Source organism: Protopterus annectens, chromosome 2.part0 (assembly GCF_019279795.1).
Source record: "Protopterus annectens isolate FY-2018-M chromosome 2.part0, PAN1.0, whole genome shotgun sequence".
Classification (NCBI taxonomy): Eukaryota; Metazoa; Chordata; order Ceratodontiformes; family Protopteridae; genus Protopterus; species Protopterus annectens.
The window spans coordinates 987542198-987567186 of record NC_056728.1 but is presented as its reverse complement, the minus strand read 5'-3'; the positions used below and the strand labels follow the sequence as shown (position 1 = coordinate 987567186).

Genomic DNA, 24989 nt, shown 5'->3' with positions numbered 1-24989 from the left:
CTGTCGGAACCAAAGCAGCTGACATCAGACAACTCGAAACTGAAAACTCCAAGACCTCAAAGGAGGTCAGAGGAGGAGTAGTCAAGGGAGTAATGGAATGTTCAGCACCAGAAGGCGTCGGGGCTGAGGGGGGACCTGAAATTACTCTTGCTCATACAATTCTCTCCACGTCAGTCTCTGACTGGCTTTTGGTGGAACAGATAGAAGACACCAAAAGAGACTTGGGTCTATGTAGGAAGACATCTGGCAATTCCCCAACAAAGGGATCAATAGATGGGGAATATTGACATCTAGGAGCTTGCCAAAAAGAAATATTCAGCATCAAATCACTCGACACCGAATCTTTGCTTGAGGCTTGGCTCTGAGGAACCAAAGTATCAAACGGAGTCTGCACCAAAGCACTTGGTGCTGAAGGTTCAAATGAAGTGGAAGGTGTTGGTGTAGGCACAACAGTATCAATATTCATTGGAGATGAGGAACTTTTTGGCACCAACAATTTTACTTAATAGTTGTCACGGGAGAAGAAGGCATAGACATGCTTCTCTTCTTGTCCTTCTCAGAGGAAGTAGAAGAGGAGGAAGGAGATGATATATAAGTTTTACTTTCTTTTGCAAACACAGCCTCATCAAAGGTGGAAAGAATGAAATACTTTAATATGAGTTTATTTTTTCTTTCAACTAATGCACCATGACTGAAACCGTGGCAAAAACTGCAATCCTCCTGCAGGTGATGTGATCCTAAACGGAACACACACAAGGAATTAGAGTCAGACGAAGGGATTTTGTGGCCACACTCCTGACATTTTTTTTTAAAGCCAGAAGGGCGCCCCTTAAGTTTATCAGCCATACTACCGAGAGGAACACTTTCACTACACATGACAAGGAAATGTAGAAAAGATTTTTTTTTAAAAAACTAGAGAAATGGGTGGGAAGAGTATACCAAAGAGAATGGAAGGGAGGGAAATCTACCAACAATGGTAGGAAAGAGGTACAAAAAGTGTATGGAAAGAGAAAGAAATACCAACAATGGTAATAACGAATAACAAGGGGAGGAGAAAAAGGAAAAGACAGCTAATCTAGGAAGACAATAAAATATAATAGTAAATAAACTGACTTAGCTCGAGAGTGAAGGCAAGTTGAGAGAGGGGGCAGACAGTAGTAGGAGTAGAAAGAGTAGGTGAGATGTATTCAGGAGCAGAACAGGGGAGATTGAATTATACTGAGAAACAGAGAAGAGAATGGACTAGTACGGTGCATTTTGGGGAATGGTGGTCATGGTTGGCTTTTTGCAGTTACAAGTCAAGTTATTTAGTAGGTATTCTTTAAGAGCTTTTTTGAAATCATGTGTTTGAGTTATATTACTGATGTCAAAGGAAAGCTAGTTCCAGGACAGGGCAGGAGAGTAGCTATAGAGATTTTGGTCAACAGATCTTTAGGCTTCTTTATTTCAAGGTATTGTAGGTTAGAGCTCCTGAGAGTTCTAGCCAGTGTAGAGAGAGAGATGAGAGGGTAGGTAAGAGCAGTAGCAAACCTGGCATCCTTGCGGGTGGTTTTGAGTTTGGCATGAAGGGAGGACTGCAGGTTAGTTAAAATTTGAGAGCCTTAGAGGAGAGTAGGGAGAAGGTAGGCATGAGCTAGAGAGACTTGGGAGTCCTGTGAGATAAACTTTTTTATTTCTGTATATAAGTCCAAGTTTTTGGTGGGTTTTCTTTATGCAGTGATGGACATGTAGGTCAAATATGAATTGATCACCGGCAATGACCCCGAGGAACGTAGTGTGAGATTCAGCATTAATGAAGATGTTTAGTGAAGTGATAGAGAAGGTGGGTTTGAGGTGGGTACAAGATTTTGGGAGGAATAGAAGAAGTTTGGTCTTTTTGGGATTAAGAATGAGTTGGTTGTTGGTGAGCCAATTTTCAATGGATTTGAATGAGTTTTTGGTAAGGGTGAGTAGTTCGGGAAGGATATCAGCGGTGGAGATGATTGTGGTGTCATCAGCATACTGTATGAGAATTGACTGAGGAGAGGATGTAGAGAGGTGGTTAGTGAATATGTTAAACAGTAGTGGACCAAGGATGGCACCTTGAGGGACTCTCATCTGGATGAGCAGGAAGGGAGAGCAGGGCTTGAGCCATTTCATTAATTGCTGCCTGTTGGGGAGTTAGCTGGTAAACCAAGAGATGGCTGAGGGGGAAAGGTTATGGTCTACCCATCTATGTCAAGCAAAGTTCATTAGCACTCTTCAAGAAAAATCTTGATGAGTGGATGGGAAATAGGGAATACACCCCAGGATCACTTCTGTGTCTCTGCTCGACAGTGGCACAGGAAAATAACTTTCTTGGGTGGCATAAGCCAGGGAACCTTGTTGGCTAGGCTTACATAGGCCCTTGGGCCGATAGCCTAGTACCTCCCTATGACCCTATGAAGAGGAGCTTAGGATGCAAGACAGTACTGAAGGCCTTGGAGAGGTCTACGAAGAGACAGAAGACCAGTTTTATGGTTATCTCTGGCTAGAGAGTCAGAGTGAGTGAAACAGATGAGGGGCAGTGGAGGTAGTGTGGTTAGGTCGGAAGCTGTGCTGGGTAGGGGTGAGGGGGGTTTCGAGGAACAGATAGTCCAAGATTTGCTTATGTATGCATTTTCTAGTATTACTGGGGGGGCAGTACAGCTATAGGACAGCAGTTTGAAAGATCAGGGGAATTGCTTCCTTTGTGGATAGGTATTGTGAAGAACTGTTTCCACAGAGAGGGGACTGTGGATTCGGATATAGAGCGGTTGATGAGAATGGACACAGGGAGTGCTATGGAGTTTGCAGCTAGTCTAAGGAAGAGTTGAGTTAGATTATAAATGGAAGGACAGCAGGGTTTAAGCTTATGGAGGAGAGGTTTTATGTAAATTGTGGGTACAGGTTACAGTGAAAAGGAGTTGCTTGGTTAGAGGTGGAGGGGGAGTTGGAGAAGTTAGTGAAGTTAGTAGTAGGGATTAGTTTACTAATGGTATTGATACAATTAGAGTTTAGCAAGGTAGCCGTTTCTAGGGGAGTGTTACTAGGTTTAGGGTTAGAAGTGGTGGGATTGCCTGGGTGGAGGATTTGATTGATAGTGTTCCAGAATTTTTGGGGATTGTTATGTTGTGTGGTCTGGGGTTTTAGGTAAAAGTAGGTACATGTGATGGTCAAAGGCTAGATTACTGTATGTATGTGTCCCCAAGTCCCCGACTACTGGGTGAACTCTTAGGGGTGTGCTGTCCATAGGACAGTTACTAGGGGAAGATGACTTTCCGAATGATACTATTATGCATTTCTTGGCATTTAGTTTTAGTCCATAGCTCTGAACAAGTTATTTGTCTGTGACAGCCCTTCCTGGTGGACATTTGTGTCGGTGGGGGATTTTATGACTGCATCTAATTTGCAATCATCTGCACATTTAGTCAGTCAGAAGCCACTGACATTGACCTTGACTTCAGAGAAGTAAATGCCAAAAAAGAGAAGCCCCGGGACTGATCCCTGAGGGACTCCCCTTGTGACTGGCCTCTTCTGTAGATGTGGGCTTCCTAATTCTAACTTCCTGGGTCTTGTCTGTGAGCCAGCTGGCTATCCACGGGAGACATGAGGGTTTATACCTATTGCCCTGAGTTTGTCAACAATGCCCGAGTGGGGTACTGTGTCAAATGCCTTGGTCAGGTCAAGGTAGGCAGTGTGAACCATTCTTCTTTCATTCATTGCTTTGGTGACCTTCACAAAGAAGTCCACCAGGGTAACTGGGTTGGGTCCAGTGCCTGGAGGTTTCCTATGTCATTACGAACCACTTCCAACATAATTCTTCCAATGGCTTTGTATATGAGTCTAGTCAGACTTATGGGTCTGTAGTTTCCAAGGTCTGCAGACGGCCTTCCTTTCTGCAGAGGGATGACTGTTGATGTACTCCATTCGTGAGGCACGAAGCCTGTCTGAAGGCTACAGTGAAATAGATATTCCAGACAGCCTGATAGGTGATGTGCTCTCCTATTTAGAAGGCATCCTGGGATATTGTTTGGACCCAATGATGCAATGTTCTTGGCCTTAGAGCTTTAAGGACCTGTTAGCTAGTGAGAGCAGAGGATAGTTATATTTGATGGTATTTCCTGAAGGAAAGTTCGGAGGGAGAGAGGGTAAAGTTGGAGCTGAATTTGTCAGACAGTAAGTTTGCTATATCTTCTGGCTCAGTACACATGACTCCATTAAGAATGAGCTCTGCACACAACTGTGTATTGCCTTTGAGGTTGTGGACATAGCTAAAGAATGCCTTGTGGTTGTCCTTGGCCTGGGAGGCTAATTTTATATCAAAATTGACTTTGACAGACTTTATTTGTCCTCTAAGTTTGTTATTTAGTTTGATTAAAGTGCTTTTATCCTGCTGGGTGCTGCACCTCCTGTTTGTTGGTATGATTTTCTTCCTTCTGTTATATAGCCTGTTGATGCTGTGATTCTACCAGAGTGACTTGTTTTCAGAATTCGTTCTGTGCTTAGTTCTGTACTTCTTCCTGTTGGGTACAGCTGCCACTATGCAGCTATTAACATGCTAGTACAGAGTTTCTGTAAACAGTTCTCCACAGGCAGTAGTGCTCTCAGGGTTTATGGGGGCTTGAAATTTTGCCAGGTTATCACTTAACAGTACGAAGTTAGCCTTAGAGTAGCTCCTGAATATTTCATAGTTAGCTGAGATTCCAGGTTTTATTTTACTTCAAAGGTGACCATTTCATGCTCTGACCTTATCAGAAATGACAACAGGGGGTGTGCAGCACTCTTCCATATTAGTGAGGACGAGATCCAGTATGTTGGCACCCCTGTTTGGTGTTCTGAGAATTCTGCCCTGAGAGTTTGTACTTACAAAATTCAAGAATCTCTGTGCCTGTAAGTTTGGTGTCGTATATGATTCCCAGTTAATAGTGGGGTAATTAAAGTTGTTCAAGAATATGGTATTGTGTTAGATGGGGAGAGTTTCTAATAAGTTCAAATACATGTTATGTGTTTCCTGGGTCATAGAAGGGAACCTACAGCTTGTAAGGAATTTTGCCTATGGTGATTTAAACATGGAAAAGCTCAACTGCGTTATGCAGTTTGACCAGCCTTGAGGTATATTTATTTTTAATCTAAATCGAGACTCTTTCAACTTTTGTCCCAATCTGTGTAGCAGCTGGTCTGACTGTGTGGAAGTCATTACAGCCTTGCACTGCCAGTATGCTCTCCTTGACTTTAAACCATGTCTCACTGACCGAAAGGACGTTAGCATTCTCTAGGGTGAGGAGAACTTGTAGGGAGTGGAGTTTTTGGTTTAGACTCCTAGCACTGGGAGTAACACCTTTAGATTTTCTTGGTTTTGATTTGCTATGTCAGAAGTACATTCCGTTTGGCATTGCCTAAAAAAGGCACTAGGCACTATGGGGGAGGACAATGTTTTAGCTAATATTTGAAAGCCTAGAGGGAAGAGGTGCAGACCATCCTGGGAAAAGCAGCATGATCTGTTGACATCTCCTTCCACGCTGACAAATACTGCATCCCCTTAGAATGTCACCATAAACTAAGCCAATTATTAAAGTCAGTCATCTTCTGTTTGTATTGTGGCATCATCTTTGGAGAAGGTAAAATGATACTCAGTGCTAGGCTCATACTGCAACAGCTCTGTGATGTCTCTCTTCATATAATCTACGGAGGTATGGTCTCAGGTCATTTATACCCACATGGACCATGACTGACTTATACTGGTACTTGTGGTCCAATGACCTGAGTGCGTGTATAATGTGGTGGATTCCTGGCCCCCTGATAAGCAAATGACAGTGACTTTCTCCTTACTCAGTCCAGTGAGGACATTGGTTTGTCTCAGAATGGAGTATCCAATGACCAGAATTTTAAGGTGACTTGCATTATGGGCTTAGTAGAGGCTCCATGAAATGTGACTGTATTTGGTGATGTGGGTGTTGTTTTGAAACAGTACATTTGGGGTTGCTGAGGGTATTTGCTATGTGTACTTCATCTATGAAGGTTACACTTAAATACCACAGCATATGTGGGTCTATGTGTCTGCTTTGAACTGTGTATGATGGCTGCAACGTGTGTACTACTGACAATGTGACTGACATTAGGAGTGCTTTTATGTGAAAGCTTTGCCTCCAGTGACTGTGTAAATACATCTCTCACATACCATATCAGTTTGAGAATTAACTGGTTGTCAGTAAACATGAGGCAATTTTTTCATTGCCTCAGGATGCCCATACCCACCGAGCTGACAATGGTGAGAGTGGGAAAGTTCATATCCATGGCAACAGACCCCTTTTTACTGATTAGATGGCTGGAGTGAGAATATAAAGTAATGTCAGCAGTATCTGGTTTGCAACTCTGGGGGCAGTGTTTGTCAATGCAAGCTAGTTGCCCTGTGTGGATATAGGTGAAATTTCAAGGGTGCTTTTACCGGACTAATGTCAGCTGAGGGCATCTGTGTCTATACAGGGCACTGCCAAACACTTGAGGGGAAGCTAATAAGTAGAGTCTGATGATTTATGGATGAAGTATTTACGGAGATATTCTGAAGGTAGGTTAGACAGTGGCAAATCAAGTAGTACTTACTGAAAAGAAAAAATTAGCTTTGTCAGGAATGATGAAAAGAGGGCACCTGCCTGTCTGATACCTAGTGCTGGTCTCACCAAAGCTTCACACTGCTGGGTTTCAATGCTCCTCTTTTTCTTCTCTTACCAGAAGCAAAACAGTAGCACCAATCCCAAGATGAGAAGCAGACCACAGGCTCTTTGGTGATCAACAGTTTTGTCCCAGATGTTGCAAGGGCCTGCAGGCTTATTGTAGCCTTTTCTTGGTAGATGCCTTGAATAGCAACCAGACCAATCAGGATGATCAAACACAGATGCTCCCAGCTCAATCAGAAACAGTCCAGAATCAATGCACTCTCCTCTTTCTCTCAGCAAGAGCAAAATATAAGTACAAATTCCAAGCTGGCACCTGTAAAGCAGTTATTAGGCTTTCTGGTGATCAGCAGTCTCCAGGAAAAAAATGTCCCTAAGCACCTTCTCTCACCAGGAGCAAAACAAACTTTTGTCCCCAAATATCAAGGAATACCTTTTCTCTAGTAAGTCCAGATGAAAGAAGGTTGGAAGGCATATTATCCCAAAACAGAGATAATTAACCTCAGCTAAAAATATCCTGTGTGATGACACGATTCCTGTAACAAGTAAACACACACAAGTGTTAATCTGTTTAAAGAGACCCAGTACCATTTTTTAATACAAAGACAGACAAAAACTAAAATCTCTCAGCAATGGAAAATCAGAGCAGACTGTCGATCCTAAGCACTGGGTATTTTTTGGTGCTTGGGTTGCTGTTTTATCCCTTTGGAGCTTATGCCAGAGCAACCTTAGTGTATGTGTTGGGGATCTAGATATATTTGAAGACTGGACAGCCATTACATCCTGGGCAGGACATAGCACACATAACTATAGGCTGCTGCGGCAGTGATATTGAAGAACATCACTCCACTCTACCAAGTGTTTTGGGTGTAAAGCCTTAGCAAACAATGAAGCTTCTACTGTTGTGTTTCAGTCCTAGGGTAGTCTACAAAACAGCTATAGAGATCTGTATATGGAATCAGGCCCCCTCTCCATTAAAAAAAAAAATGACCAATAAAATTCAACATACTACTCTATCAAAAAACAATATGACAGCAAAAAGATTTACCCAGTGGTGTACATATCTGTACTAAAGAAGCAGGCTGAACCAGAGTTGCTATACATCTGGCAACTGGTGCAGTGGGTTAAGGTTGTGAGCTGCAGTTACAGTGGTAGAGGGTTGGATTCTCTCAGCCCTCATTTGCCTGCTGTGTCTCCATGAGCAAGTCACTTAACCAGTCACTGAAAAGGGACTGTGTGTTCAGCAGCCCTACCTGGTTAACAGATGGGTAGTATTATTATTATACCAATGGTTCACGTAAAATGAACTGCAGCAATAAGGATCTAAAGATGCAGTGGGCAGCTGACAGTTTTATACAGAAAAAAGTACTGGTGTTCCTAAGAAGAAGATGTTTGTCTGGCCAGGATGGGGAAGGATGTTTTGCTGTGGAAGTCAGGCCAGATGTTAACCCTTCTGTGGAAGACAGCACAGTGGTCAGTAGTCTGTTGTTAAGTACTACTGCAAGAGTAATCTCTACAAAGTTGAAACACAGATTTAGTGGAGGTAGAGCTCGGGGGATCAAACTCATGCGTGTGTGTGTTTGTGAGAGAGAGAGAGAAAGCTACTTGCATAAGACTTTTGTTTCAAGTTTTATTAAAAATCTATGCCTAATGATTACCATGTTTAAAAAGACAAAGTGAAGTGAAGGCACTGAATATGGGAACTTTCTGAAGATGAAGAGCACAATCAAGATCCAAATTGGGAAAAATGGAAAGTGACAGACTCAGTGGAAACTGAGAGACTCAACATGCACTTGCAGCCCTGCATTTGACATCATGACAGGCACCATTTAGATGTGCATTTCACCACACAAGTATAAAAGTTAACCAAACATTCTGAACTGTACTGAACTAGAGATCTCAGACCTAAAATTCCAATAGCTACCCATTACAGATAGAGATAGATGTGTGAAGTCAAATCTAACTATCCCTTCATGAATCTTCAGAAATAGAGAGCAAATTGCCCTTTAATATGAGCTAAGAAACAGAAGCTAGCCACATAACTCTACCCGATTAAATTTCTCCAAATCGTATGAGTTTCTAATACCATGGTGGGAATGGACCTCATTCCTAAGTAGCGGTACAATTAGAGTGCATAAAATCAGTCCTGTTTCATTCTTTGAGGTTAGCCAATAGTGCTCTTTTCAGTACTTGCTGTGTGCCCAGACTTGCTTCCTTCTGTAATTTATACAGGGTCAAATGTTAAATGTACTGGTAGCATATCTATGTACGACTGTAATGAGAAATGATATGTAGAATGGAAGGATAACTGTCCTCACTCAAAAACTCTTTCTGAAGATATTACTTAGCTGAGAGGTATTATTCCTCATACAACATGCTTGAGATTTTACTAATTTCCCACGGCATGAGGACAGATGTTCGTGTGGATCAAAAAACAAGGGTCTCAGCATGAAGGAAGAAAGCTGTGCTCTAGTTACTAAAACATAGTTTTTTTGAAAGTTTTGACAAGGACGTGTAAAAGTCTTGAACTCTATTCAGAACACCATTTCAAAATGGAGGGTGCTTTGTCACCACTGACAAATGTCTCTAGAATATTTGTGCACCTGGTAAAAGAGCAGTAGATGTAAAGCTGGTTAAAATTATTTAATACCTTTAGCTGACAAGCCCAACAACATAAAATAATTCCACGACATGAAAGGCAAACAGCTACTGAATATGAACATTTCCAGGATAAAATAACATTCACTTCATTCTGCATTGGAGGTTCAGCAAGAAAACAGTCCTCGACAACAATAGAAAAATCTTCAGATTCCAAGCATTGACATCTCAAGTTCAAAAGTGGGCATCAAAGCCCTCAAACCATTTATCTCACAAATGAGGCAGAAAACCAAAAACAATCAGGGGAAAATGCCCCAGCCGCAGTGATACGTTTTAATATTACTGCTAGTGACTCAGAAAGTTGATGCATTAATATTCATTTTTTTGAACAGTAAGAATGTAAATGGAAAGTCTGCCATTGATGATTGTCACAAAGGCAGACATTTTGTGAATGGCAGAGCATAAACTGGATACAAATATCAAGGATATCTCTGAAAATTTGGGGCATTTGAGAAACACAGTGGGAATTAAAAAGTAAAATTAAAGTGTGTATAAGCCTTCGATATGGTTTGTCACAGCAAACTTCTACTTCAAATGTCCCAACTAGGTCCCTCTAGCCTGCCCTTTTGAGGTTCAAATGCTACCTGTCCAATAGGTAACAGTCAGCAAAATGGCACACCATGCTCTCTCCTTACCTCCCAGTCACCACCGGTGTACCACTAGGCTGTATTCTTGGTCCCCTCCTCTTTAACATTTTCGCCAACACCCTCTGCACTTCCACACAACAGGCCACCCTAATACAATATGCAGATGATTCCACTCTCATTTGCACAACACGTAAATCTCCAAAACATTATTCAGGAAGCTTTAACAGCCACTGAAACATGGCTTTGTAACTCTAAACTCATGCTCAACCCAAAGAAAAAAAAAAGTACAGCTGTGTACACTTACCATAAATGTAGATGTTCGAGTGTATTCACTGTTGCAGTCATTACATTTGGGTTATCTGCTTGCAGTAGCCCTCAGTCAGCCTGATTAAAAAAGTCTTGGGTCCTGCGTCGGTTGCTGTCCCATCTTCCATGATGTCAGGTCGTCAGGGGTATAAAACATGCAGCCGATGCCATTACATTAGTTTTTTTTTGCCCAAGATGTCAGGTGCCCCCCCAAATGGGAAGCAATTAAATCTATAAATACAAGGATATACCTCCAACAGAAAAGCAAATACACCAAAAAGCTTTTAGAGGATAGTAAGTGAGAGTAGACTTATAGCCAAAGGAAGAAAAGGGGGCTGGAGGGAGGGTAACCAGGACTGCAACAGTGAATAAACTTGAACATCTACATTTATGTTTAAGTGTACACAACTGTACTATGTTCTTCGTGTTTCACTGATGCAGCCATTACATTTGGGTAGATTCCCAAAGCTAAGGTTGGGAGGAGGAATTTAAATAGAATTAGGACCAGCTATAAAGCCCTGCAAGACTGCAGTGGCAAAACCCGCCCTGGATTTAGAGAAAATTGGCAAATGGTAATGCTTGGTGAAAGTATGTACAGAACTCCAAGTAGCAGCTTCTAAGATGTCTCTAGTAGGGACACCCCTGAGAAAGGCTGTAGAGGTAGATGCAGCCCTGGTTGAATGGGGTCTGATACCCTGTGGGATAGGTTTTCCATGGTGCTTAGAGCAGAAATTAATGCAGTGGCCTATCTATTTTGAAATGGTTTGCTTTGAAATAGCTTTCCCCTCTGTCCCTGCAACAAATGTCACCAGCAGTTGTTCAGATTTCCTTTGAGGTTTAGTCCTGTCCAAGTAGAATCTAAGCTGTCTGTGTACATCTACACAGTGCAGTATCCGTTCCCCTTTGTTCTGCGGGTTAGGAAAAAAGGTAGACAAATGAATGGACTGATTAAGAGCCACAATGGATACCACCTTGGGCATGAAGGAGGGATTGGTTCTGGGGGACACTCTGTCCGCATGAAAGATGATGAAAGGTTCCACTGCCATTACGGACCTGTAATTCAGATACCCTTCTTGCAGAAGTGATTGCCAAAAGGAAAGCTGTTTTCCAGGAAAGAAATTTTAAATCTGCAGTAGCAACTGGCTCGAAAGGAGGAAGAGTGACTTTCTCCAAGACAAAGTTAAGATCCCAGGCTGGAGTTGGAGCTCTCCTGGGTAGCCTTAGATTTTTGGCCCCTCTGAGGAACTGCTTGAACAGTGGGGTGAGAGAAGAGGGGAGGCTCTGTGCTATAATGAGCTGAAATGGCTGAGGCATGAATTTTGATGGAGGAAAAAGACAAGCCCTTATGAAGCATCTCAGTTAAGTATTGTAGAATCTGAGGTAAACTGGGCATGTCTGCGTTCATTCCTTGAGACTGGTTCCAAGCACAGAATCTTTTCCATTTTGCAGCATAAGATTTTCTAGTACTAGGCCTCCTTGCCTCTAAAATGATATCCATCACTGATTTACTGACAGATGGTAAAGGAGAGATTAGGTAATTAGCCAGGCTGCTAGGTTCAGGGCTTGCAGATGAGGGTGCAGAATCTGGTTCTCCTGCTGAGAAAATGGGGAAGGAGTCTGAGGCAGGTGCCATGGAGCTAAGCATGACATACTGCGCAAGCGTGGGTACCAGCGTTGGCGAGGCCAGTCTGGTGCAATTAAAATTGTCCTTGACTTGTCCTGTTTGATCTTTAGTAGTACCTTGGAGAGCAGAGGCAGAAGAGGAAAGGCATAAACTGATAGGTTTTTCCAGCTGAAGGATAGAGCATCCACTTTCCAAGCTTGTTTGTGGGGCATCCTTGTGCAAAATTTGTCCAGTTGATGGTTCTGGGGGGAAGCAAACAGGTCTATATCTGGACTCCCCCATCTGCTTGCCAACATGTTGAAAATCCTTGTTTCCAGTTTCCACTCGTGTGGGTCCATGAGGTTTCTGCATAGTCCGTCTGCCAGTGTATTTAGTTTTCCTGGCAGGAATTGAGCTTTTAGATTCACTTGGTAGCTCAAGGCTGTGTTCCACAATGCCATGGCTAGTCTGCAGAGGGGGTAAGAATGTGAACCCCCCCCTGCTTGTTTATGTACCACATGACAGTGGTGTTGTCCATCTTTACCATTAGTTGTCCTGGAAGAATGTGGCCCTTGAAGGCTGTCAGGGCATTTTGTACAGCTAACATTTCCTTCTGATTTATGTGCAGGTGCATTTGATTTGGGTTCCATTTGCCCTGAATGCACTTCCCTGCCAGGGCCCCTCATGTAAAGTCTGATGCGTCTGTTGCTAAGATTTTTCTGGCAAGGGGTAATGTGAATGGTAGTCCCCTGTTTTGGTGGCAGGCCTCTGCCCACCAAAGGAACTCTAGGCGTAGGCAAGGTATGATAGGAATCCTTGCTTCCAGATTCTGTGAATGTTGACACCATAGGCTTTTGAAATACCATTGTAGTTTCCTCATATGCAACCTTGCATATGGAATTAGAAAAATGCATGAAGCCATAAACCCCAAGGCTTGCAGTATTTGCCTTGCAGATAGCTGGATTTTTGTAGCCACTTGTTTGAAGTAAGTTGCCAAATGTATCCGTTTCTCTGGCGTGAGGAAAGCCATCTGGGAAGTTGTATTCAAGCTTGCTCCCAGAATATAATTTGTTGACAGGGTACCAAGTGAGATTTCTTTTCGTTTATGGTGAACCCCAGACAAAGGCCAGATGACTGAAGAGGATGTCCTTGCTTTCTGCCTGAATTAGAGAATCATCCAGGTATGGGTATATTTGAATATTTCTTTGCCTGCAAAATGCAATGACAGGAGCTAGGCACTTTGTGAATACCCTGGGCGCAGTAGATAAGCCAAAGGGCAGTGCAGAGAACTGATAGTGCATGTAGCCTGCTTTGAAGCATAGGTATCTTCTGCAAGACTCCATGATAGGGATAGTGTTGCCAACCATGCATCCTTGCCTAGCATAGAAAGCACCTGGTGAAGAGTCAGTATTTTCAATTTTGGAATCACCAGAAAGGTGTTTAGAATAGAAAGGTCCAGGACAGGACGCCATGTATTGCCTTTTCTGGGTACCAGGAAAAATCTTGAATAGAAACTTTGTCCCTGTTCCTCTTCTGGTACCAACTGAATAGCTCCCATGTTTAAGAGAGAGTACCTGATTTGGGGCCTCTGCCCACTGATTTGGGGGTATATCTGGCCACCTGTGTGGTGTTGGTAACGTGTGAAAATGAAATTTGTATCCTTGGGACACTATATTTAAAACCCATTTGTCCTGGGTAATGAGTTCCCAGTTTTTGGCCTGCAGACCAATCTTTCCGATTAAAGGAGCATTCAGTTGGGAAGTGCTTGGAAGTCTTAAAAGCAAGTCATTGAGACAGTTTTCCACAGGGGAGAGTCTTGCTGCTCCCAGGTTTGGGTGCAGAACCCCCCCCCCCACACTGCCTAGTCTTGTGTCTCCCTTGGGACTGAAGCCTGGGGTTTCTGCTGTGTCTGGGTTTGGCTTGAGAAGACCTGCAGGGGGCTGAAAGGACCAATTTTTAGAGGGCCAGAGCCTACTAAAATTAGGAGGCTGAACTTGTAAGAAATCCTTAACAGTCTGCATAGATTTAGCTTTGTCTTCCATCTTTTTAAGAACTTCCTCAGCCTTGTTGCCAAACAGGCGGCCCTGATTTAAGGGAGCATCCAACAATTTAGCTTTAACATGATCAGGTAAAGATTGCTCCTTAAGCCAAGCATGCCTTCTGAGCACAGACCCAGTAACAGCAGCCCTGCAAGAGGCCTCTAATAAATCAAATCCACATTGCAAAGGATGTTTTCCAACCTATTCAGTAGAATGCATTAAATCCTGTAATTCTTTATTTTCAGCGCAGTCAGGAATTAACATCATTTTCTGTTTAAGCAATCCAATAACATGTTGTTGATACTTTGACATATGAAACTGGCACTTTAAAGCCCTAATGGACAAGGTTGCAGAAGTGTAAACTTTCTTACCCCATCTATCCAGCGCCCTGGAGTCTCTATCTGGGGGGGTAGGATTTTTAGCAGTAGAAGCCTTAATGCTTTTGGGTCCCTGTGAAATAGTCTCTGGATCCGCAATAGGATTTTTAAAAAGGAACTTGTGAGAATCAGGAACCCTGTAATATCTGTCAGGTTTTCTAGGAGCAGGAGGCAAGGAATCAGGGGCCAAACTAGACTCTGAGAAAGCATCATTAACAATGTCTAGCACAGGAGGAATAGCTAAAGGCCTATGCTGAGGCAGGAGTAAGAAATCCCTAAGCCTCTTTTTTTGAATCAGAAAAACCCTGGCTTTCCCAGTGGAAATGCTCCCATAGAGTATGTAAGGTCTCAACAAAAGAAAAATCCTCTGGAGGGGAAGCAGAGGGAATAGAGTCCTCTGCATCAGAATCCTCATAAGTAGATAAGGGCAAATCCAGATAAACAGAAAAATCAGAATCCTGTTCAGAAGATTCATAAATAACTTCAGTCCTAGGTGTCTTAGAAGGGGGAGGTTGGCTTCCCCTGATTAGAGTTATAAGATCTTCAGCCATTCATATCATTTGTTTTTTAGGCATAGAGGCCTGAGCATGCAGCCTGGGTGACAGTTTCTTAGTCATAGTTCGAGATTTTGGCCTAAATGAAGAAGGAGGCGTCGGTTTAATATGCAAGTCCATAGGCCTGAATACACCCTCAGAAGCAGGTTGCTGCACAGTGGTTTTGGACCCATCCAAGGTAGACACATCCGCAGGTTCCACAGTTGAAGCATCTTGTGGCATACTGGACTCCGAATGGGTCTCAGTAGAGGTCTGCGAGTCAGAAGTAGCGGGTATCAGGGGCTGTGAAAGCGCCTGAATGAGTACCGGCAAACTGGCGACTAGCTTAGGAGAAGCATCATCGGCAGCTTTGGACCTCGGCGGCCTGTCTCAGTCTTTACATTTGCATTTTTCAGAATCCCGGTAGTCGGAAGGCTAACCGACGACATTTCTGGATAATTAAACCAAGAACCGAAATATTTAGAAGCGAAAATATACCGATGACGGATAGTGCGCTGCTTAAATACAGCACAAAACCAACAGCAAGGCACGTTGTGGTCAGGGCCTAGGCAAGGAATACAGTATGAATGAAAATCTTTGTGAGGTATTTGCTTTCCACGAGTAATGCAATTATTAACTTTTACTGACATCGGTAAGGAGCAAGAAAAAGTTTCCCCAACAGGGTACTTAGCTTTAGTTGTAGACTTCGGTTCTGAAACTCGAAAACAAAAATTTCAGGAGTCGGCCAACCGGCACTTGCGAACTGCTTCTGCTTCAGGCACCGCACAGCAAGAAAGACTGATGTAATGGCATCGGCTGCATGTTTTATACCCCCTGACGACATGATGTGATGGAAGAAGGGACAGCAACTGACGCAGGACCCAAGACTTTGTTAATCAGGCCGACTGAGGGCTACTGCAAGCAGATAACCCAAATGTAATGACTGCAACAGTGAAACACGAAGAACATCAACTATATTCTTTCCCCAAATCCTTCTCTCATGAAAAAACAAACTTTAAGTCCTCTCTCTTGATAATGCAACCACTGAAGTCACGTCTCATAAGAAAAGCTCAATAAAAACTAGGGATGCCTTGCAGAATCCTTTGCACCAACATAGCTAAAAATACACTTGCCACTATCACCTTCCCCACACTTCTTTATGGCACTGCAATCCTTACTATCCTTCAGGCTTCATAAAAATTAAAACTTGAACAATGCTATAACAAAGTTGCTACATTTGCAGCAAATACTCCTTTCAGAACCCACCGCTGTATAGCACTAAAAAGCCTAAACTGGTTAGAAATGTCTCATCGATTAAAATATACACAGCTTCTTATCACCTATAAAATTATTCAGCATTTGTCTGCCTGTCCAGCCCTTAAAAAAACATTCTATATAACTATGTTCCCAGTCAGTCACTGTGATCCAGTGACCAAAAACTCCTGCCTACAACCCTATCAAATCTGCTGGGCATTGTCTGTACTTGTACAAGGCTGCAGGTCTAGAACTCCTTACCTGTATCCATCAGCTCAATATCCTCCCTCCCATCTTTTAAAACCACTTTGAAAGACGTCTAGCTAAAATTTGTCTCTGTTCTTGCTCAAAACCAGGATAAACAATACCCTTAAATGTGAACAAGTTCCTTTACATTCCTTATACCGCCTTACCCTCCCCTTCTTCACTTACTTCCTTACTGCTATCTAATTCTCTTCCCTGACTCTCTCTAAATATACCACAAGCCTGTTTTCCCTCACTTATTGCAATTCCTGTCTGTATTCGACTAACTAACCTTTAATTTCTCTATAAACTGTCTAAAATTTCTATAATTAAATGATTGTCATATAGCTTGCATAGGATTCTTAACCAATGTTTTGATATTATTACTAATTATTTAAACTGCAGATGTTTTGTTTTATTTTTAAAGATTGTAAAAGTATTGTTCTTAATATGTTTTGTAATAATTTGGTGCTTTTTCCCCTGGGCCTCTGCTGAAAATGGGCTTCTACCTAGTTGGACTTTCCCGATAATCAAATGTCAATAAATAAATAAATTACAGATTTATGAAACACACTGTACATATTCATCAGAGAAAGCTTTTACTTAGAAAATCTCAGGAGCTTGAAACTTCAAACTGCAAGGAATAAAACTGCAGTCATATCTGTCACCGGTCTGCCAGAAGGCAGTCAGCATTTCAATAAAGCTGCAAAAAATAAAACGCTACCAGAATCACAGCATTATGGGGCAAACCAGCATTATGCAGAGCAGTGCCACTCTAAATGCCTGATGACCTCTGTGATCTCAGAATACCTTTTAGACCAAATATAGATTTTCTTTGTACCAAACTGTGATCCATATATAAATAGAGGAAAGGTGGATGGGACAGAGTCTAACTACTTAACTATCCACACTGTGACACCATATTTGTGAACATTCCCAGTCACAACAGTATTCAGAAATGCAACAAGCATTGCTTACTTAAAGCATTAGATGACGTGGTTAATCAACCTGTGCCACTGACAACACAGAACTGTGCCCACCTGTCTTTACGGTCAGTGTGCTCACAATAAACCAGGAGACTGATGCCATGTCATAATGATGGTGCCAGCTGACTGTTACTACTTCTACATGTCATGGGTTAAGGGGCTGATGTTCTCACCAGATCTAAATAATCTTTTATGAATGGAAGGGATCCACAAAGTTAGTGCTTCGCTCTATTACCATACCAAGAACTTAACTTCTTTTACATTAAATTATCTGTATATGAGAACAAAGAGGTAGACAGACAGAAAGGCACATGCAATGCAAGAAAGAGAGAACATGAACAACCCTAGCCTTAGTGGGCTTAAGAATGTCATGTTAACATTTAAAAAATGAAGACAAAGTACTGCCAATTACTAAGAAGCAATATGAAATTATTGTTTTTGACAGATACTGTGAAGATTCTAGTTAACACCTAATTTTTGGCAGTATTCATAAGTGAAGCTGGCATATTTTTACTTAATTCTTGTGAAGCAATGTGAAATATGGCTAATAACAAATGTTTACTTTGGTATTTGTGTCAAGGGAAAACCAGATGCAGTTCCATACCCAATGCCCTTCTGCTCTTTCTATTCAATGTGAGACGCAGTCAGCAAATTGTTTGTAAACACGTACTCTGAGACTAAAGGGGCTTTGTTTCACTTCAAATTAACATGCTGGCAAAGTACAGAGCTTGACTGCATTCAGATGAGCAAGCAGGGAAATGCTAATTTTGATAGTATTGCTGTACTAAATAATAGGCACCACATTTCTTGTCAAAATGCTATAGTCCAAATAATGTAAAATATGCAGCATTTGTTTTGAGTAGCATGTCAGTTATCATACAAAGTTAATACTTATCATTTGTTCAGCTCAAGAAATCAGTCTGAAAATGTTAAACATCTCTGTAGTATATCAACTCTGAAACAGACTGTGCACTAATGGAATACGTTTGTGATTGAAGAAAGGTTTACCAGCATGGTCACACCTCAGTTTGTGAGGGACTTTAAATGTGTACTGCACTAAAATGGCAGCAATCTTCTTTTTCTTAACAGTAGCACTTCCGTGAAACTCAAAAGTTATTCAAAATTTTCTGTGATCTACTTACTCCAGCTGTAGCCAAATTCATCCGTCTCAGTTTCTTCAAATTGTTTTTCACATATCGGCTGCATAAAATCAGTATCTGCTCCTGAAAGAGGTGAAAGGGAAAGAGGGGAAGGGCTCTTTGCAATCCCTGCATCTGTGGGAGTGTGCGCCTGCAAATTACAGCAAAAGAAGAGTATGACTATAAAGATTTCAACCATTTCTTTACTGTAGCACAATCTTCTCCAGGAATAAAAACTTTGTGCATGGAAGTTACCATTAATTATTATAGAGTACAAAAACACTGTATCGTGACATAAAGCAATATGCTAACATATGTAAGCAATGGTGAAACAAATGGTAAAGAAAAGTGTAAAACATTACTGCACTGAAGAAAAGAGTCCACTTTAGAGGTAGTGTTTCACTTTACTTTAAAACTGACAAAACACTAGATTCTCAGTTTAAAACAAACTGAAGTGGTTGAAATGAGTCAGTCAGTGCAACCTACAATTAAATTTATACTAAACGCTATCTCCGATTTAATCTGTAGTTTGCAAGGCAGCCCACAAACTCTCAAATTTTCAGTTCCTTTTTTCTAGTAATAAGTTTGTGGGTATAATACTGTGGGGCACATGCAACAAAATGGGACTTTTCCATCTTTGAACCTCCTTTTAATTATGTGACCCAACACTAAGCCCCATCTAACTCAAAGCATACAAACATGCCTCTGTTTCTGATATAAACGGACAGCAGATGTTTTCTATATAATCTGCACGCATGCATGCATTTCAACTCTCCTACTATGGCACGGTAAAACTGAAAAGGTGCTTTCAGAATAAATTAAATACAAGCACATTAATTCTACCTTTCTTCTCAACATTAAGTAGAACGTGTTTAATTTTATGGATGCCTGCAGTATTGTCTGTTACAATAAAATGGAAAGAAAGTTGCAGAGTAATGTCAATACCCCAATCCAAAATGCCAGAGGTATCATGAATATTTTTTTAAATACATAACTTTTTTATGCAGCAAATACTGTAAGTTTCAGATTTTATGTATAAAAGTGAAACTCAACATTCAAAGTGATATTGTCTTTCAAATAATAATTTTGAAAATATGCAAAATGTTACTTTACTAAATTATTTAAAAAGTAATGGTTAATGCTCTTTTTTCCCAAATGAATATTATTCTGGGGAGTAAAATAACTCAATGACAATGAAAAAGACAATACACTTTTATCAGAAATGCATGAATAAATGGAAATGGAAATCCGTATATCAAAGCCAAAGCACACAAATCAAGTAAATAAGCACACACGGTAACATGCAAGACTACACAAACCTTATATGGAACAGGAGCAAAGGGATTAGTTTGGGAAAGACGGAATGTAAATCTATATGGAGCCTTAAAATCCTACAGCAAAAGAAAATAGTATGGGTAATGATGGTCATTTTCATTTTTCATTTTTATTCACACAAATACACTCCTTAAGTTCTTAACAGTACTATTGTTTTTTCGTTTCTAATTAGTAAATCAGATAATACAGCAGTAAGTCCGAAGACATACAAAGCAAGTTGTAATATACCTTTTGTAACAAATATTCACCAGATTCTTTAACTGCAGGCTCTAATTTTCATATTTGGCCTGTGTTTTTAAGAATGCTATTGTAAGCATGTACAACTGTGTCACTGGAAAAGATCCAGACATTGTATAACATTTTTTGCCAGTAACAAATCCATTCATACATAAATATAAAATATGTGCATGTACAGGTCTATAGGTTGCAGTATATATAAACTACACAGACTACCCTGTAAGGACAGCATGTGATGTACATTCGGATATATTTTGTATATATTACGGATTGCAGAATGTGATATATATTAAGTATCAACACATCTGTGATCTGTGCAAAGATCAACAAATCAATCACCAAACTAGCAGATATGGCAAAGAACTATTATATTGCACTTTTTCATACCATGTCTTAAATGTTTCATTCGTCAGAAATAGGTATGAATATTATTAACAAAAAATGTCAACATTATAAGACTGCTCATGTCTGGAGTTACAGCAGATTAGGAAAACTACAGTAAATGGAGATTACAAATTCTATTCCTCTATTAATATACCTATCCATTAACCAATATACTGACATACTCTTTCTGATATTTTTTGTAAACTGTGGAACACTGTGGTTTAAAATAAGGCAAATTTGTTGAATCTGGTTTTATGAAGATATGTAATACTGAATGTTTTGCTACCACTCCTTTGCAAATATTTAACTCTATTTCAATTTATGCAATTCATGGCATTGAGCAGGTTACAGTTGAAAAGGGTCCTTGGAAAAGTCTATTTACACGGTTAACAAATATTAAAAATGACATAAACTTAAATTGAAGTTGAATTTTCACAAGAATGTCCTCATAAAAATATCATGACAAAAGCAGCAAATCTGTAAACTACATTATATCTGTCTGACAGCAAAGCCTGCCTAGTTTGCCATTTTAAGTGCCTCGTAATTGTACCAACACTGTAACCTTCCCTTCTCAGTTACCATTTTCCAGCTGAACCATGCTCCCTTTAACTCTATTGATTTCCTTTCCTCAGCTAATCTGAATATTCTATTCCATGCAGCCATAACCCTCTCTGTACACAAAATATACAAGTTTGTATTATTACAAATTGAGGGAACAGTTGGTCTCTGCAACCTGGATGATCCCTAAATAAAGCAAACTGCTACGTATCTAATGCTCCATTACAAAATGTATCCCAAGGCAGGGGTACAAGAATGCAGAGATGCACCAGTTTCAAACATTATGACATTGGGAGTAATCTCTGAAAGAGTTATACTGCAGCCTTTCTGCAGTCACTTTAGGCTCAGATATTGTTCCTAGCACTGATGTAGTGTCTCCTCATGGCAGATACTCAGCAGACATCTGAAAGATTTGAAATGTTTGTTTTGTTCACCAGTTTCAATCAGACATCTCAGGACTAAGCGATACTTTATGAAGAATAACTTCCTTGAACTTCTTAGTGCTATGCTATAATTTCTCTCAGCCATACCTGGTTTGGAGGAGTGACAAACTGCTCTAAAATGTTTTATAGAAAGGCATAAAACTTCCCTGCCCACAGCTCTCCTTCCTCCCTACTACAATCCCATAACCTGCAGCTATACTCATAACAGAAGGAGAAAACTTATAATATTACATAGTGTGTCTCCAACATGAAAAGGCCACTTGGTCTGCACCTGTGTGATGATGTATATACCCAGAATACCATACTGGTGTCAGTGTATTTTTCACTCAGCCTTTTTCCTTTTTTGTAGAAGAAAGGCTAGAGCCTCTTCTTTTCATGCTTTAACAGGACAGCCAGGCCTACTTAGTGGAATATCTAGCACCTCCAGCTGAATGTACAGTCCCTCTTCAAAGATGGGCTAAGAAACTACTGAAGACTGCATAAGTAATCTACACCTTTAACTGTGTAATTCTGATGTTGTAATAAGTACTTAGCTAGACTGTACCCTAAATTCATTGTGTTGTCAATAGTTGAAGCTGAGAACATGCACAATTTGCATGGACCACACTTTCATATCCCTACTGAGAAGATTAGATCTATGAGAAAGGTAGTGACCACTGTCTCCATGGTGCCCACAGTCTCCTGCACACTCCCTTCTTTGTAATGACTACGCCAGTGAGATCTTATCATGGCCTAATGCTGTTCTAGTGCAGTGATATTCTGAATTCAGCCCCAAAACTACAATGGCAGGTGGCATCAATCCTGAGAATAAGGGGAATGCTTCCGCTTAATTGTGACCCATTCGAGTAAGCAGGTTACTCAAGCTCAGATCAGTTTCAGAGTACACAACTGACAAATGTCCCAGCACATTTCCACAGCCTTTCCTCAGGATCTGAAGTAACCAAGATGACCCTCTCTTCCCTGCCCCCTACCCTGCAGGTAATTTCCATCCTTCACTGCACTGACACTGTCTGCTGTGACTAGGTCCGGAAAGGAGTACGAGAGTGCCTATGGCAGCAGGCTGGAAGTGCAGTCATACACAAAATGAAAAAAAAAAAACATTCAGGAGGGGGGCGGCAAACTCTCATGCCACTGAGATGAGTACTCCTGTCTGTATTGGTAGTAAATATGTCAGGCTACGGGTAAAGAAGACCACCATATTGCAAGTGCTTACATGATGACCAGTTACAGATGCTCTAGGTGGCAGGCAAAAGGTAGTAAAAGACATTGCAAAGATGTTCAAGTCAATGGGCCCAAAGGAGGTACACCACAAAAATGAAGTAACACAAGAACTAGTTGCATCAGACACAGTCAGCTTGTCTGCTGGAGAGCTAATTTTGAGTAAGGTACACTTTAGTCCACAAAAATATAGACAAAAAGCAGAAGTCAAACTCATGTGAATCTCAACGTTCATGTAAGCACCCCAGCCACTCCTGAAAGATAGGGCAATATAATACTGTGTTGCAACCACTGTATGCTAAGACCTCAAAAAATATACATCACTGAGACAAGTACACAACTTGGCAGAATGTTTCAAATGGCAAACAAATACAATCACTGAGTCAGGAATAAACATCATCAGTGGCCTGTGCAAAGCTCATCAAATCATTAAAGTTTCACAACCACCAGAATACTTAGCAAGACAAAAGACATGCTCAGTGATGCATAAGACTACTTGGGAAACTCATAAACCAGATGAATATGTGAAAAATGTGGAAAATTAATATAGTTAAATATTAAAATACTGTTAGGAAAAAACAGTGGCACACTTATCACTTAACTATTACACCAAAAGTTATTGCTAAATATATATATATATATATATATATATATATATATATATATATATATATATATATATATATACACACACACACAAATGTGCATTCTGTACCAACACAGTCTTTTGTCTATAAAATCAGTACAAAACTATCATTTTAGCAAAGCACTAAACACTGCAGCAGAAAACCAAAAGCAGCTCTCTAACTTAATTTGTTAAACCTCATGCAAAGTTCAATGGATTAACGACTCTTACAAGAACATGCACAAACTGAAATCTACATGATCAACAAGCATTAGAAATTTTTAATCAAAACATAATGGTTAATTTGAGACTGCTGGTTCTGTGGAAATAACAAGCACTTTTTGATTTCAGTTTTCGCATTCTTTAGCTCTGTTTCAGTTAAAAGCTAGTTCTGATTACTGTTTTTGAACATAAACTTAACTCACTGTCAAACCAGAAAGACAACGGTCACCATCGTCTATGTATTGCATGGAAGGTGAATGCAGGTACCCATGTTTTTTCTGTAAGTTGAAATTAGTCACTGAATCTGGTTGAGAATTGTCTGTTTAGAATACCACATCAGCTGGTCAATAAATGCAAAATATTTAATAAACCACCGGGATGTAGACATGTCAAGCTTTTGTTGTTTACAATACTCTGTGATGGCAGAAAATATTTCAAACCGATTGTAGGGAGTGAACTTAAAAACATTCTCTATTCTTGAAAATAACATGGAAAAAAACAGCCCCATGTTAAAGGTAACACCCCAAAAGATGCAGCACTAGACAAGAAGGACTGCATTCTCTGAAGTTCTTTTGACAATGTGGAACTATGATACAACACTTTTTGAGAAGAACAGACCTATACATGAAAACAAATTTCAAAGCCAAATAACTACGGCGCCTGCTTAATACAGATTTCACAGCAAGCTATACTGCACTCAACACTAGAGGGAGACAAATAATAAAAATCTGTCATTAAAAAACTTTTTTTTTTTTTTTTTTTTTTTTTTCAGAGTCCTCATCAATAGACTGTTCCATGTAAGCATACAGAAATGGGTCATTTAATCAACAATCAACACAATCAGCATTTACATTTTATTAAAGACACAGATTCATTAAGAATCCAAGTGCATTTCCCTTAGTAAAAGGAATTAGTTTTTGCCTTCGCTCTCCAAGCAACTAGGCAATACATTTTATTCTAACTTGCTGGTTTAAAACAAAAGAAACACTTTTATTGAAAGAACAATGGGGTGGGGGGAGTTGAATCTGTAGTGGTCTGGCTGTAGTAGAGTTTTTTTTTTTTTATGTTGGCAGTAAATATTCATTTCAACACTAGTTTATATACATAATGAACTGCAAAGCTAAAAACAGAAAAATAAAAATATTCAAACATAAACACTAAAATAACTAAGTATTGGCCAACCTTATTGGTGCACAGCAGATGGAAATCAGCACAGGGACTACTACTACAGTTGCAGGCAGGCCTTAGAAGTGGACTTGGCTCTGGAACAAGTAATGGCGGCTTCTAAAAGGAAAAGCAGCAACAGGGTCTTAATTAAGACAAAGACACTAGCATGGTCTTTAAAGAAGCATGCAGCATATGCCATGAGCAGTATCAGGCACATATTCAATCCACGTCAAACTAGAAATATGTGAATTCTTAGCAGAAAATAACATTCCAAATGTGCTTATCATCATAAACAAAACATATTTTAATTCTGTACAAAGTAAATGTTGCATGCAAAGGCTAACTCATACTATGGAAGGACTATTTAATGTGCCCCTTCCCCCTCTAGTCACTACAGGCAGAAT

General features: G+C 40.4%; 1 protein-coding gene across 8 annotated transcripts in view; it reads right to left on the bottom strand.

The window, feature by feature from the left end:
• The window catches only part of MPDZ (multiple PDZ domain crumbs cell polarity complex component), a 3829210-nt gene that overhangs the window by 1206328 nt on the left and 2597893 nt on the right, over positions 1-24989 (bottom strand). For 5 of the 8 annotated variants that reach the window (XM_044061234.1, XM_044061237.1, XM_044061241.1 and 2 more), the window contains 3 exons: positions 24601-24702; positions 19716-19787; positions 18400-18547 (listed from right to left, as the gene is read on the bottom strand). In XM_044061234.1, coding sequence (XP_043917169.1) covers positions 18400-18547; positions 19716-19787; positions 24601-24702 — 322 coding nt within the window. The remainder of the gene's footprint in view (positions 1-18399; positions 18548-19715; positions 19788-24600; positions 24703-24989) is intronic. The other 3 variants (XM_044061239.1, XM_044061240.1, XM_044061242.1) reach the window with 3 other exon arrangements.